The following is a 15,200-nucleotide window of genomic DNA, read 5'->3' on the forward strand; positions in this document are numbered from 1 at the left end:
GGGAAAAGGTTAAAAGAATCCTTTCACTGGGGTATCCTTGGCAGTTGTCTCCATCCTCCTCTCATCAGCTAAATGCTGAGCTTCTTTGCCTTTTGTTTCATCTTATATAGGACCTCTGTTCTTATCTTTCTCACCTGGGCTCAGAGCTGTAGTAAGTTAACCTTTTTGAAGTTCATCTGTTCAAGTGTACCTACATGTGTCTAAGTTGTGCTTCTATTTTTGTAAGTAAAATTTCTTTCTCTGATTATCCTTGGAGTCAGATCCTCTTTGCAATCTGAACAGCATTTTCCCATTAACCAGGAAACATGGAGGATCAGGGATGTTGTGTAAAGCTTCTGTTCTTCCAAGGCAGTTGTTGGTTTTTTTTACAGTAACCAGTAAGACTTTTGCTCTCTTTTTTTTCCGGGTCCCTCTCATTCAATCTCTTGACTGTTCATTGCTCCCTGTTGGGCTGTCGTTTCCCCCACCTCAAAGCAGGGCTGCTAAAACCTGTTGACTGAAAGATCTGAAAGGGAAGAAGTCCCTTTCATTAGACCATGGCCATGGCTGAGGGAAGTTCCTGTTTAACAGATCTGTCACGTTAGTTTGGAATCCATAAAACTGTCGGCAAAACAGAAAGACCCATTTGTCTGCCTTTTATTTTAAACGTCAGCTTTATTTTCAAAAAAAGGCTAAAACTTTTAGCAGCGTTTTCCCTCCCAAGGCAAAAGGGATCGCCTGCCAGTAACTGGGCGTGACCCACCAGACCTCTCCCCAGTGCACCCCCTATTAACATGAAAGGCAGGTGCACAAGGGCCAATCTGAGGGGGTGCCCCACGTCTATGCTTTTGCATATTCTCCCCCTCCCCCTTGGGTCAGGGGGCTAGTTCAGATGCCCTCTAGCGCCCCACCTGTCCATCTCCCAGTGACCTGCACCCGTTTTCTGTACATATCCAGCTAATTAATACTACATACAGAATAACCGGCAAATTAATACTAAAAGTACAGTCCGTTGCAATCCCACTGTGATCGGACGACTGAGCCCCTTTCAGGATAAGTAAAATCAATGCTCCGTGTCCGAAAAACGAACCGGGTCTTCTTTGCTTCTTCGATTCCCCTTTCGTGGTAAGAGTGTAAAACCCAAAGTCTTGTATGCACATGTCACTGGAGATGTCAAGAACAGATCAGGATGCTTCTCATACCGCTTGCAACTCGGAGGTTTTGGATTTAAAAGGAACTGCCCAAGCCAACAAGTTTACACACACGCACGCACACAAGCCCAAGAGGGAGCAGCTGGAACATTAGAAGGAGTATAACCACGGGAGCCTGCAAATAATTAGATTACAGGGGAGACCGTGTCCCCTCCCCAAAAAAATTCAACTTCAGAGCGCTCCTCAAAAGCTCCAGCTCCTGCAAGACCATCGCAGCCAACATGAAAATAAAAGAAACAAAGAGCCGTAAGAAATTCTGGGCATGCGCTGCCGTGCAACTCCTAAGCTTAGAAAATCCTATGAAGTTGTGCGCTTGCTTCCCAAGGAGAAAATAGTTCCACGGCCAGCAGCTCTTCAAACACTGGGCAAGCTGCTCTGTAAAAAAATACGCCCGCAACCGAACCTTTAATACCACACGGTGACCCTGCTGCTATTTTTGGGTGGCTCGTCTCTGAATTGATCGTGGTTCCCCCCCCCTTCAACTCCTGTAAGATCCTCTGCAAGCTTTAATCCTAAGGGCCCTTAAATGGGTCTCCAGCAGCACCCGTGGGAGGCCTGTGCTCACAGCAGATAAGGGGCTACCTTGGTCTGGCTTCCGAATCTTACATCCTTTCAACGTTATGATATTCCTTGGAAGAAGATGGCTTCCACTGCTGCATCTCCTTCCAGGTCCCGAGGATTCTGAACAGCTGGGCCCAGGGCTACCTTTTGCTAGCTACTGAAATAATCGTATTACGACAACCCTTATTAGGCTTCTTCCTAGAAAGAAGGGGCAAAGAGAGTAAGAACGGAGCCCCTGCTATACATATATATACCGGGTAGAACTGCACGCTTCCTTGAAGAAGACCTAGTTTATTGAGTATACCTAATTTGGGTCATCTCCACCTTTCTCTTTCCCATGCTCACCGTTCGTTCAGCTAAAATGCCACCTGTTAGGAAAGGGGCAGGAGGCATTTGTTTGCACTCAAGAGGAGTGGGAGGGAAATTTTTTTTGTTTTGTTGACAACTAGTGCATATAAATGAGAAACGTCTAGTTTCTGTACAGGACAGAGGCAGGCGGTAACGGACATGAATCAAAATCCAGCCTGGGGAACACACTGCAAGCCGGCGACTGATTTTTGTTCTTGGCGGTGGCAGAAATGTTGACGTTTCTCATTTTTAAATTCCACGTCAACGTAAAATGGCTGAACTTGGGAGATGTTAACACTTTTGGGAGAGGGAGGGGAAAAGACGCACACATACACACGGACTTCACTGAGTTGCGTCCTTTAAAACAAAAAAACTCCAGCTCTCGGGGCCTACAGACAGGTCTTTGTTTAGCAGGCAGCCCAAGACAGCGGCCGAACGGTTCGTGTGCATTTCCTTCCTGTGACGATCCAAAACCTGGTGGGCAAGAGAGATTTCCTGCATTGTTCCGAGAGCAACAATCTCACGTCACTTCCGGGAAGTGAGCAAAAGTGGCTTCCGTTTGCCACCCGACGCCTAGCATCCCTTTGAATCCGAACCGACTCCGTGTTACCGGGGAAAAGGGGAAGGGTGGGAAGACCCGGTTTATATTCGGGTCATGTCCTGCCGCGCTGACCCCGCAGGCAAAGCGGCCGTCCTGCCACGCTCCGAGAGTCGTCCGCCGGTCAGGTCGGGTCAAGACAACGGGGTCCGGGACCACTTTGGCTGAGCCGGACCGCGGCCAAAAAAGGAACAGCTGTGGTGCTGCGGGCCATCAGTTGAAATTACAGCAAGTCAAATAGCTGATGCTCTTCCCTTCGCCGGGCAAAGGGGATTCCACACTGTTCACCAGCGTGTTCTGCCGCGCTTCGCTGATCAGCCGGCAAGCCAAGTCCAGAAAGAGTTTCTCCACGTTATCCGACTCTTTAGCCGAGGTCTCCAGGTAGTACATGTCTTGGGCTTCGGAAAACTCTTCCGCCCTCTGCTGGGAGACTTCTCTTTTGTCGGCCAGGTCAATCTTATTGCCTGCGCAAAGAAAGGCAGAGGACAAAGTTAATGGAAGCCTTTAAAAAAATCTATTTATTAATTAAATTTCTTACCTGCCACTCCCGGAGCTGCCGGTTCAGTGGTTAAAACAATAAAAGATAAAATGCAATAGAAATACACCCTCCCCCTTTCCCCCGCATACAAATAAAAACCAATCTTTGCTCTCCAGGTTGTTGTCCCAGCAGGCATTCAGAGGAGGGGCAAGGTATTCTGGTCCGTCTGGCCTCAGCCTGGCCTCAGCCTGGCGGAAGAGCTCTGTTTTACAGGCCCTGCGGAACTCTGACAGCTCCATCAGGGCCCTCAGCTCCCATCAGAGCCCGTTCCACCAGGTGGGGGCCACAGTCGGAAAACAAACATGGGAACAGGAACATAAAGCCAGGTTGGTGTAGTGATTAGGAGTGCAGACTACGAATCTGGCATGCCGGGTTTGATTCCCCACTCCTCCACGTGCAGCCGGCTGGGTGACCTCGGGCTCGCCACAGCCTTGATAAAGCTGTTCTGACCGAGCAGGAATCTCAGGGCTCTCTCAGCCTCACCCACCTCACAGGGTGTCTGTTGTGGGGAGAGGAAAGAGAACACGATTGTAAGCCGCTTTGAGAGAAAAGTGACATATAAGAATCAACTCTTCTTCTTCTTTATGGAGGCCCAGGTGAAGGAGAACAGAGTAAGCAAGGAGAGAAGACTTCTGGGGGGGGGGGGCCTCCATGGCCAGTAGGCGTTCCCCTCTGGGAAAGGCATGACACAGCCACGGAATATAGCAGGCTCAGCAATGCAACGTGTTCCTTAAACCAGAGGTAGTCAACCAGTGGTCCTCCAGATGTTCATGGACTACAATTCCCATGTTGCTGGCAGGGGCTTGTGGGAATTGTAGTCTATAAACATCTGGAGGACCACGGGTTGACTACTCCTGCCTTAAATGCTAAACCTCTACACATCTAACCAGCATCAAAGAGGTGCGCGATTCCTGTGTTTTATCTCGAAGCCCCTTGACGTCTGTGACTGCAGGAAGACAGCGAGTTTAGAAATGAGTCCTGACTTCGAAAAGTGTGAAAACCATTGCTTCATCATACACAGCTGCAGGTGTCAGGCCCGTGTAAAGCTGCAGTGATGACATACTGCGCAGCATGCTGCCCTCGCTAAGCCTCTGAGCGTATCGCGGTTGGGCAGGGGTAGTCAAACTGTGGCCCTCCAGATGTCCATGGACTACAATTCCCAGGAGCCCCTGCCAGCAAATTTCATCCCATTGGTCCTGGTCTGTTCACCCGGGGCAAGAGAGAACAACTCTGTTCCATCCTCCATATCAGCCTTTTAAATAGTTGAAAATGGTTATCAGATCCCCTCTCAGTCATCTCCTCTCCAGACTAAACAGACCAAGCTCCCCCAACCTTTCCTCCTACATCTTGGTCTCCAAACCCCTCACCATCTTTGTTGCCCTCCTCAGGACAAGCTCCAGTTTGTCTACATCCCTCTTCAACTGGGGTGCCCAAAACTCCCAGCTGTCTCCCTCCTGGTAAAGTCAAGGATTGGGTTCCTGGACAAGGACTGAATATGCTGTAAAACTGTTTTGCTCCCTTTCCTGATTATATAATGTTTAAATGTGTATATGCATGTTATATCAATATTAAAAATTGATTGCATGCATAATAGATGAAAAGGCAGCCTTATCTATTTTAATGACATGACTAAAGGGAGACCGTCCAATTTCTCAAGGGCATCTCGCCCCCGGATGACATCCTAGGAGACAAGCCTCTCCTAAGCTCAACCCTGTCCCTGATGGGAATTTGCTATAGGCACAGAAACGACTGTAGCGAGGCACAATAGGCGATCCATCAGCATCCATATGCCCACCTCACCCATGCTGGGTCAAACCCAGGTGCCATTAGGAAGTCCGCCTGCAGGGTTGCCCCCCGAGCACCAGGAAAACAGAGTATGCCCCAGATAAAGCCTCCCATCTCTATTCCGTTCCTCATGCTCATCCAGTCCCCTCTGAAAGCTTTCTGTGCTTACAGCCGCGACCACTTCCTGAGGCAGTGAATTCCAGATGTTAAATTACTCTGTGTGTCAAAAGGTGCTTTCTTTGATATGAATCCCTGTGATGCCAGAAAGGAAGAAAAGTACGTCTTAACCTTCTCTGCCCCTTGCATAATTCTGTAAAGCCCTCTCATGTAGCCCTCATTGTGGCACAACCTCCCCAGGAAGGTCCGCCGGGCCCCCTCATTGCAGATCTCCAGGAGGCTGGTGAAGACAGTTTCATTTGGGACAGCATTTTGATCACATCAGCTTTTATTACTCACTGTTTGGGATTTTCAAACTGTGACTTTTATGGGTTTATTCCCTGTTGTTGGCCCTGCAGAAGAACTGGCTGTGGCCACTATATAAAATGAGATGCTGGACTAGAGGGACCCCTGGTCTGACCCAGCAGGGCTCTTCTTATGTTCTTATGAAGGCCTCATCCTCTATGCCATGTGGCTGGCCCTCCAGAGGAACTGGCTGGCCCCTGTGTGAGACGGGAGGCTGGACTAGAGGGACCACTGGTCTGACTCAGCAGAGCTCTTCTGAGGTTCTTATGAGGGCCTCAGCCTCTGTACCTTCCAGAGGAACTGGTTGGTACCTGTGTGAGATGGGAGGATGAAAGGCACCTGGATCCCACCTCCCACCCCCAATCACATTTACTTGGCCCTTAGTTCTGAAACATACACCCGTGGAGAAACCACCTGAGACCCTCAGGCATAACCTGAAAGGAGAAACACTTGGCATCCAGTATTCCCTCTAAAGCAGGGGTAGCCAACCTGTGGTCCTCCAGATGTCCATGGACTCCCATACAACTTATGGGAGTTGTAGTCCATAAACATCTGGAGGACCACAAGTTGACTACCCCTGCTATTCTCCATCTTTTTTTTTTTGGCCACGGCCCTCTTAGGAGCACTTCTCAGGTTCTAGGGCATCCTACAGTAGGCTGGCCACTTGTGCCATGAGCTAGGCTCAAAAAGGCCTAAGCGAAGAGTGAACAAACTATATTCCGCATACCTCGTCTTATATATATGGAAGATTCCTAGAACATTTGACCAAGAGAAGCATGTGCATTTGTGGGGGGTTTTCCCCCCCTCTACAGAATGGCTGACAAGGTTTCTTCTTCTCTCCCTTGACAAATGTTGAACTTTCCAGCCCTCGGTGACATCATACATCCCCTCCCTCCACCACCCCTTAGGTGCTTTTCCTCTCCGGGCGCCACTTACCCACTAGGACGGTGACGACCTTATTGCTGGCGTACTGCTCGATCTCCTTCAGCCACTCCGGGAGGCATCGGAACGACTCTTCGCAGGTGATGTCGTAGGTCAGGATCAACGCATTGGCACTGCGGTAGTAGCTCTGCGTGATCGACCGGAATCTCTCCTGGCCAGCCGTGTCCCAGATCTGCAGCTTTTTTCCCCCCGGCGTTATTGGGGGGGGGGGGGAAGGGGAGAGGAAAGGCAACGACCGCATTAGCACACGATCTTTAACCAGCAATGCATCGCGGACCTGTGAGCCACCCACTCGGGAACACAATAAATATGATGGAAGATGGATGATAGAAGATAGATAGACAGAAAGACAGACAGACTCAAACTGGAGAAGCACGCATTGTGGCAACTCTAAAAAAATGAACTGCAGCCCTGCAGGGTAAGACCAACCCAGCTTACAGCTGTGCCAGAGAATTCTGTGAAGACCACAGGCGGGTGCAGGTGTGGCTTTGTAGTTTAAAGAAGGAAGGGGTGTGATAGAGTCCGACAGAATTATGTACAATCTGGAGAATAGGCAAAGGGGGGGGGGAGAGAACTTGTGATCATCTCCTGCCAATTAAGATCTGCCTCGAAAGCCCCTCTCTCCAGAGTTGGGGCAGGTACTGGCAACCTTTTGGTGGTGGCCCTTTGACTTGGGAATTGGCCTTCCCTTGAAGTTCACCTACTTTTGGCTGGCAGTGGGGGAGAAAAAACCAAGTCTTTTTACCCAGGCTCAGGAGAGAAAAGATTCTTCTTCCATACAACGGGATTCATTGATAGAATCTGCTACCTTTAAGAGGCAAGAATGGCTTATAAAAACCAATTGATGGAAGACTCCTATCAGAAGATCTGTTTTTTTACAGCCCGCTTTTCACTGCCCGAAGGAATCTCAAAGCGGCCTGCAAACACCTTTCCCTTCCTCTCCTCACAACAAACACCCTGTGAGGTAGGTAGAGCTCAGAGAGCTCAGACAGAACTGCTCTGTGAGCCCTACCTAAGACTGGCCCTGAGGTCACCCAGCTGGCTGCATGGGGAGGAGTTAGGAATCAAACTCGTTTCTCCAGATTCCAGCCTGCCGCTCTTCATCATTACACAATGCTGCCTCTCGTAGGGTTAAATGGAGCCTCCATGTTCAGAGGCAACATCCTCCTGTTAATTACCAGAAGGCAACAAGAGATTGCACCTTCTGGGGGAATCTGGCTGGCTACTCTTAGAAACAACATTCCAGTTGGGATCATTTGACTGAGTTCTTCAGCTCTTTAGGCTGCCGCGGAGGCTCAAGCGATCCCGTTCCCTTTGACCCCGGCTTTCAGTAGTCATTCCCAAATGCTTATACCCCTCCTTTCTGCCCTCCTCTGGGCCAGCCACCAAGATTAAAAAACCCACAAGGTAAAAGCACATCTTTAAAACTATCCAAACAGAGTTAAAACGCCCTGATGCAAGACAATAAAACGCACACGTTAAACCAACAGTTCAAAAGAGGGCAGGAAGGAGAGATGGCTGAAGGAACATCAGACCGATATCACGTCCCCCTGGCCATCTTTACAATCACACCCACGCACAGACGCATGCTCCTCCTCTGCATTTCAAGGTTTACATTCAAGGCACGAAATCGAGATGACAATGCCAGGTGAGCCTCAGCAGCAGCCGTCGCTGCCTCTGGAAGCCCACCTGCGGTCTATTTCGACTATCCCCCTTTTGAGGTTGGTGGGGAGGAGGCGGCCGGTGGGCGGTGGAATCCGTCTGAAAGTGTCAGGACCGGGAGCCCCCCTCTCTAAAACTGCAGCAACAGAACAGGAGGGAGGGGAGAAACCTTCCTCCTTCCAGGGCTGAACCCCGGGAATGGTGAGCCACTTGGCACATGTCTCGTTCATTGTCGCCATCTCTCTATTCTAGGGCTTGCTGTGTTAAGGGGGCTTAGGCCCAACCTACTCATGCAGGGCTCCTCCCCCCCAGTCGTGGCGTGGTCGGCACAGCCACAAAATGGCTGGCGCAGGAGGCGGAGCCAGCCACAAAATGGTTGCCGCAGCTTAACTGTGGTCACGAACGGCCGATCTCTTGTATTGTAACAGCAGCTGCTGTCCAAGCAACATCCCCAAAATTCCGCACAGGAAATGAAGCCTCCCGGCAGTAAAATCGGAAGCCTTGCTGAGTTAAAAGCCTTACCTGGCCTTGCCCACTTCCAAAAACCACTTGGCTGGCACCAGAAAAAGGGGTTACATTTGCAACGGTGTAGTGGTTAGGAGTGCAGACTTCTAATCTGGTGAGCCGGGTTTGATTCCCCACTCCCCTACATGCAGCCAGCTGGGGGACCTTGGGCTCGCCACGGCACTGATAAAACTGTTCTGACCGAGCAGTGATATCAGGGCTCTCTCAGCCTCCCCTCCCTCACAGGGTGTCTGTTGTGGGGAGAGGAAAGGGAAGGCGACTGTAAGCCGCTTTGAGCCTCCTTCAGGTAGAGAAAAGCGGCATCTAAGAACCAGCTCTTCTTCTTCTTGTTGGAGACCCCTGTAATGAAGCCATGCAGCCAGATTCTGGGCATGTTTCACCCAGGCTTTCGCTTTGTTCCAGGGAGCTTGCACCCAGGGAAGTGCTCACAAAGTTATTGCCTGGACTGTTTCATTAATGGAGGAATGATTTTAAGCATTCCCGTAGCAGTCAACAAATGAGAAAATGTTTTAAAATATTCTCGAGGTGGCCTTTGTAGCCTTCCGTCCCCGTCTCCGTCCCCCCCCCCGCCCCACGCTCTGGGTTTCTCAAAGTGCTGAGGTTTTGCTAGTGTGCGAAACATATTTACCTCCACTGATTAATGGGTTAGGAAGCAGCTGATTCACAGAGTCCTCCTCCTACATGTGATGTCAGCTATTCTTTACTGCTGCCAAGTCAGGTTCAAATTATGGGGTCCACACCGGGTTCTCAAGGCAATGTCTCATTCAGAGGTGGTCTGCCATTGCCTGCCCTCCCATCAAGACATTCTTCGGTGGTCTCCCATCCAAATACTACGCAGAAGCTGCTTAGCTCCTGAGATCTGACGATATCAGGCCATCCTGGACCGTCCAGGTCAAGAAAGACACATGGGGGTGCCATTAGCTCTGCGCAGTAACCCCGGACTAGGATGGGAGACCACCAGAGAAATCCAGGGTTTCTTCACAAAGGCAGGCGATAGCAAACCAGCTTGGTTTGTCTCCTGCCTTGAAAAGCCCACAGAGGTCACCTGAATTGCTGCTCTGATCTAACTGGCCCAGGCTAGACTGATGTCCCCAAGTCTCAGAAGTGAAGGAGGTTCAGGCTTGGTTCGTCCTTGAATGGAGGGGCCAACGGGGAAGGAAAAGAGTTGGTTTTGACACCCCGCTTTTCACTGCCCAAAGGAGTCTCCAAGCGGACTGTCACTTGGCCAAGGACACTCAGTCGGCTGCACGTGGAAGAGAATCAAACCCGGCCCTCCAGATGAGAGGCCACCGCTCTTAACCACGACACCAAGCTGGCTTTCTCTCCCTGTCAGCCCAAACCTTCGTGTACATGCAAGGTCGGCGAGTCCTTCGGGGCACAGAAATTCAAGCCAAATGTGCACAGAACATTTCCTGAGGCCCCGTCGGCTGAGTGCACTTTGGGGGAGGGAATGGATGCACCCGCCGATATCAGTATTTTCAGCATGTCCCTGCTGCCCCCAACGTGGGTGATTGACATTCGCGCTGCTCTGCTGCAAGCCGCCCTGCACTTTCCAGAGCTGCTGTAGGGAGCATCAACAAAGGTAGAATTCGGCATCCAGAGGAAAACGCAGGGTTCCTGGTCCCTGTCTTTCCCTGTTGCTTTTCCACAGCCCACGCCACATTTCCCCCCACTTGACTAGGGGACCAAACGTTGGGGACACCCTGTAGGCAGAAAAGCAGGCAGGTGTAAAATATAAACCTACCTTATAAATACTGGGTTAGGCCATTGGCTACACTACACACATGCCATAGGATAAATCTCAATAGCCCCTTACAAAGACCATGTGAAAACTCAGCCAACAGGGCTACACGCAAGGATTTTGGAACCCAGGAAATCTCTCCCATTTCCCACTGAAAAAACAAATGAATGGGGAGACGGGGAGAAGACATGAAAATCCAGGTGGGGCTTACCTTCACTTTTTCACCATTGATCTCCACCGTCTTAATCATAAAGTCAACCCCAATGGTGGCTCCTTGGCCCGGTGGGAAAAGCCCCTTCAAAGAAAGAACAAGACATTACTTGCGGCGCCTTGGAGACCAGAGTCGGGGGGACAGCTTGCCACTCCCACTCTGACCTGAGATCGCATCTTCTCCCTCCAGTTTTGGGAGACCGACAGGTCACGCAGAGCAGGAGCCCCACAAAATATGTATTCACTAGACATACCCATGGCTGCCTCGGATTTGCTTGGGTTGGGGCATCTTCTATGTCATTTACTTTACTCTGCGCTTGTAACTTCTAGCCGTGTTTTCTTAACGATTTGATTTTCATATCATATCATGTCATGTACGAAATAAGAGTGTGATCACTTGCTTTTAGTGTGATGGTTTTACTTTATGCTTGGTTTGCTTGTATAGTTGTTAACAATAAGCCCATTGAGTGGTCCATCTAGTCCAGCCTCCCGTCTCACACAGGGACCAGCCAGTTCCTCTGGAGGGCTAAACACAGGGCAGAGAGGCCGAGGCCTTTCCCTGATTAGGACCCTCAGAAAAACCCTGCTGGGTCAGACCAGGGAGAGTCCAGCCTCCCGTCTCACCCAGGGGCCAGCCAGTCCCTCTGCAGGGCCAGCCACAGGGCAGAGAGGCCGAGGCCTTCCCCTGAGAAGACCCTCAGAAGAGCCCTGCTGGGTCAGACCAGAGAGAGTCCCTCCAGTCCAGCCTCCCGTCTCACCCAGGGGCCAGCCAGTCCCTCTGCAGGGCCAGCCACAGGGCAGAGAGGCCGAGACCTTCCCCTGAGAAGCCCCTCAGAAGAGCCCTGCTGGGTCAGGCCAGGGAGGGTCCCTCCAGTCCAGCCTCCCGTCTCACCCAGGGGACAGCCAGTTCCCCTGCAGGGCCAGCCACAGGGCAGAGAGGCCGAGTCCTTCCCCTGAGAAGACCCTCAGAAGAGCCCTGCTGGGTCAGGCCAGGGAGGGTCCCTCCAGTCCAGCCTCCCGTCTCACCCAGGGGCCAGCCAGTCCCTCTGCAGGGCCAGCCACAGGGTACAGAGGCCGAGGCCTTCAAAGGAACCTAAGAAGAGCCCTGCTGGATCGGACCAGTGGTCCATCAAGTCCAGCATCCTGTCTCACACAGTGTCTAGCCAGTTCCTCTGGAGCAGGGGTCCCCAACCCCAGACCGCGGACTGGTATCAGGTCGCAGCGGGAGGGAGGCGCCTCCCTCTCCCCCCCCCCCCCCACAGCATGGCACTCACTGTGCCGGGAGCGATCAGCTGAAGCGGGAGCGAATGCTGTACTGCGGGGGGAGGAGAGGAAGGCATGGGTCTGCACCTCCCTCTCCCCCCCCTTGCGGACCAGTTCCCAGCCTGAAAAAGGTTGGGGGCCGCTGCCCTGGAGCATTAGCAGAAGGGCAGAGGCCGAGCCTTCCCCTGAGTTTGCTTCCTGACTCTGGGATCCAGAGGTTTAGTGCCTCTGAATGTGGAGGTTCCTCTCAGTCAGCATGGCTAGTAGCCTCTGATAGACCTGTCCTCCACGAATCTGGCGTATCCCCTTTTAAAGCTGTTCGTTGGTGTGGCTGTCACTACCTCCCCTGATGGCGAACTCATCGCAATAGTTTTTGCTACTGTGCAAACACAGAGTACTGATCCTTGCTGCAGTTCTTCAGACAATGACAATCATCTCAGGAGGGTAGCCAGGTTGGTCTCCAGCAGAAGAACTTGATTCAAGTCCAGGAATACCGTAAAGGCCAACGGGGTTTCCAGAGTATAAGCTTTCTAGGGCCAAAGCTCCCTTCGCCAGACAGCTGATGCGAAAGGGGTGGCCAAACTGTGGCTCTACAAATGTCCATGGGCTACAATGACCATGAGCCCCTACAAGTGCCATGCTAGCTGAGACTCATGGGAATTGTAGTCCAGGGACATCTTGGCCACCTCTGGTGGAGATCTCGGGAAACGTCTAGATTTTTAAGGTTCTACTAGAGGCGAACGTTGCTCCTTCCCAATGAGACCCCAACCAACTGGCTGCCTTGTACCTGCGGGAATGCGGCATGAGGAAGTCCAATAGTGCCACTAAAATCTCTCTGTGGACGAATCTCTCTGAACTTGGGCAGATGGTGAGTGGGTGGGCAGAAGGGACTGTGTCCATGCTTGGCTCTTGTGGCCCTTTCTTGCATGTCCAGGGAAATACCGATCACCACTTTGGGGTTGGGAGGTGAATTTCCTCCAGGCCAGACTGGCCAGGGATTCGGGGGGGGGCATCATCTGGGCATGGAATTGGGGTCACTGTGGGTGAGCAGGCAGTTGTGAGTGTCCTGCATTCTGCAGGGGGTTGGGCTAGATGTCCCTGGAGGTCCCAACTCTAGGAGTCTACGATTCTAAACTAAAAGTAGCACAACCCCACACCAATTTCCAGTTCCCCATAAATGGTTGTTTTTCCTCCCCTTTACTGAAAGGGAAACAAGGGTGTGTCTCCCCCTCCCAAACTCTTTTTTTTTTGGGGGGGGGCTGCTTTATGCACTTTTTAAAATAATCTTCTGAAGATAGAGTTATTTATTGCCTTGTTTGCTTTGGTTGTTCTGTACTGTATTGGTATGTCCTTTTAATGGGGTTTTTAATGGGTTTTTTAAATGAGGACTCTGTGACCTGCCATGAGCCATTGTATGGGAGTAAATAAAGAAATTCTTAAATAATTAAATAATTCAATAAGATGTCATATGGAGGTGGGAGATTCAAGTGCGTAGCCGTGTCGGTCTGAAGCAGCACAACAAAAACAAAATCAGAGTGGCACCTTTAAGACCCACAAGGATTTATGCAAGGCGAGAGCTTTCGAGTGCAAGCACTCTTCCTCAGAGTTGGCCAGCAGGGGTAACCGACAACCTCTGCGATTTGCGCTCGAATCGTCCTCTGGCGCATTCACTGCACCAGCTTGGAGGCGCCCACCTCCCCGAATACCAGCAGAGAAGCCAGAAGGCTAAAGAGCAACGTAGCTAGCTGTGCGTATTTACAGTTATCCCGAGAGGGATCCGCTCAGCTCTGGCGCCTGCAGCCATCCCTCTGCAGCCAAGGAAGGCACGGGGGGATGGGGGCGGGGGGGGGGGGAAGAGAAGAGGGGAGAATCTAACATTTCCAAAGGCTAGATTCTTTTCTCTCTTTTTTTAAGGAAGAAAAATGTTCCCTGTGGGTTAAGGAGTGCTGACAATTAAAAATTTCAGCTCGCCAAAGAACGCTTGGCGTGTTACATAATCTCCCCCGGCAAGCTTCTTTCCCAAGCCAGGCACGAAGCCAACACAACACTGCCTTCACCCTCTGAACTTCTTTTTACACGGTAGGAAACGAGGCCTCTTTTTGTTTTCGGTGGTGCTGGAAGCTTTCTGGCCCGGTGGGCCTCCCCTCCTCCTGAGCCCCATGAAATTTCGCAAAGGGTTGAAATGGATGGCTCTAGACAGAGTCACCCAAGACTCGGTTTCCTAGCCTCCAGGGGTAGGGGGAGGCCTGGAAATCTTCCAGCGTCACAACCGGTCTTCAGATGACACAGATCAGTGCCCTGGAGTAAACAGCTGCTTTGGGAGGGTGATGTCCCCCCGTAAGCCTACCCTCTCCAAATGGCCTCTCCTAAGTTTTCAGGAATTCCTCAACCCAGAGCTTTTTCAGAGGGTAGATGGGTTAGACTGCATGAGATCAGCCGGATCTGAGTCCCGTGGCATCGTAATGACCCACAAGAGTTTAAGGGGAACTTTTGTGCTGATGCCAACCGGCCACCCACCTACAGCTAACATGACCCCCAACTTTTTCATGTAATGACTGGGGAAGGCACTGGCAAACCACCCCGTATTGAGTCTGCCATGAAAACGCTAGAGGGCGTCACCCCAAGGGTCAGACATGACCCGGTGCTTGCACTGGGGATTCCTTTACCTTTACCTTTAATGCCTTCAATTAGCAACCAACTAATGGCAACTGCATGCTTTTCAAGGCAAGAGACAAACACAGGTATGGGGTCTCTGCAGAGAGACCCCAGTCTTCCTCGGTGGGTCTCCCATCCGAATGCTAACCAGCACCTACCCTGCTTAGCTTCCAAGGTCTGACAAAAGCAGGCTAGCCTGGGCTATCCAGGTCAGGGATAACAAAGGAAAATATTCATGTTGTGCCAAGTGGATGTCACAGAAATGCTCAGGAATGGGGGTGGGGGGAGATACAGTCCCACATCTGACAACGCTATATTTATAAGCAGAGGGCATTGAGATCACGTCTGTCGAGGTGAATATTTAAAACTCTTCTGCCCAGAATGTCTCCCGTGCTCCAGAATGGGAAGTGGCAAATATCCTTAATGTTTCTAAAAGATCTCCCAAGATGAAGCTGCCTCTCCAGGGTCTCAGGTAGAGGTCTTCCACATCACCAACTGCCTGGTCCTTGTAACTGGAGGTACCAGGGACTGACTTAGGCTAATGGCTCATCCAGGCCAACACTCTCTGTCACAAAGTGGCCATCACCAGTGGGGCCAGAACTTCAGAAGCCCTCCCTGTGTTGGTCCCCGAGCACCAAGAAGACAGAGCAACACTGCCCCAGACATAAGAACATAAGAGAAGCCATGTTGGGGCAGGCCAATGGCCCATCCAATCCAACA

The 15,200-nt window shown here is 51.2% G+C and overlaps 2 protein-coding genes across 2 annotated transcripts in view; both read right to left on the reverse strand.

The window, feature by feature from the left end:
- Positions 1-624: 624 nt before the first annotated feature.
- The window catches only part of RAB30 (RAB30, member RAS oncogene family), a 46,045-nt gene continuing 31,469 nt past the window's right edge, over positions 625-15,200 (reverse strand). Inside the window, exons 3-5 of the mRNA XM_077341368.1 lie at positions 10,564-10,647; positions 6,419-6,602; positions 625-3,161 (exon numbers count right to left, since the gene is read on the reverse strand). Coding sequence (XP_077197483.1) covers positions 2,911-3,161; positions 6,419-6,602; positions 10,564-10,647 — 519 coding nt within the window. The 3' untranslated portion in view covers positions 625-2,910. The remainder of the gene's footprint in view (positions 3,162-6,418; positions 6,603-10,563; positions 10,648-15,200) is intronic.
- DLG2 (discs large MAGUK scaffold protein 2) overlaps positions 13,698-15,200 on the reverse strand; it is a 1,130,680-nt gene continuing 1,129,177 nt past the window's right edge. Inside the window, exon 30 of the transcript XR_013231698.1 lies at positions 13,698-14,485. The gene's annotated coding sequence lies outside the window, so the exon portion shown is untranslated. The remainder of the gene's footprint in view (positions 14,486-15,200) is intronic.

This window comes from Paroedura picta, chromosome 6 (assembly GCF_049243985.1).
Source record: "Paroedura picta isolate Pp20150507F chromosome 6, Ppicta_v3.0, whole genome shotgun sequence".
Lineage (NCBI taxonomy): Eukaryota > Metazoa > Chordata > Lepidosauria > Squamata > Gekkonidae > Paroedura > Paroedura picta.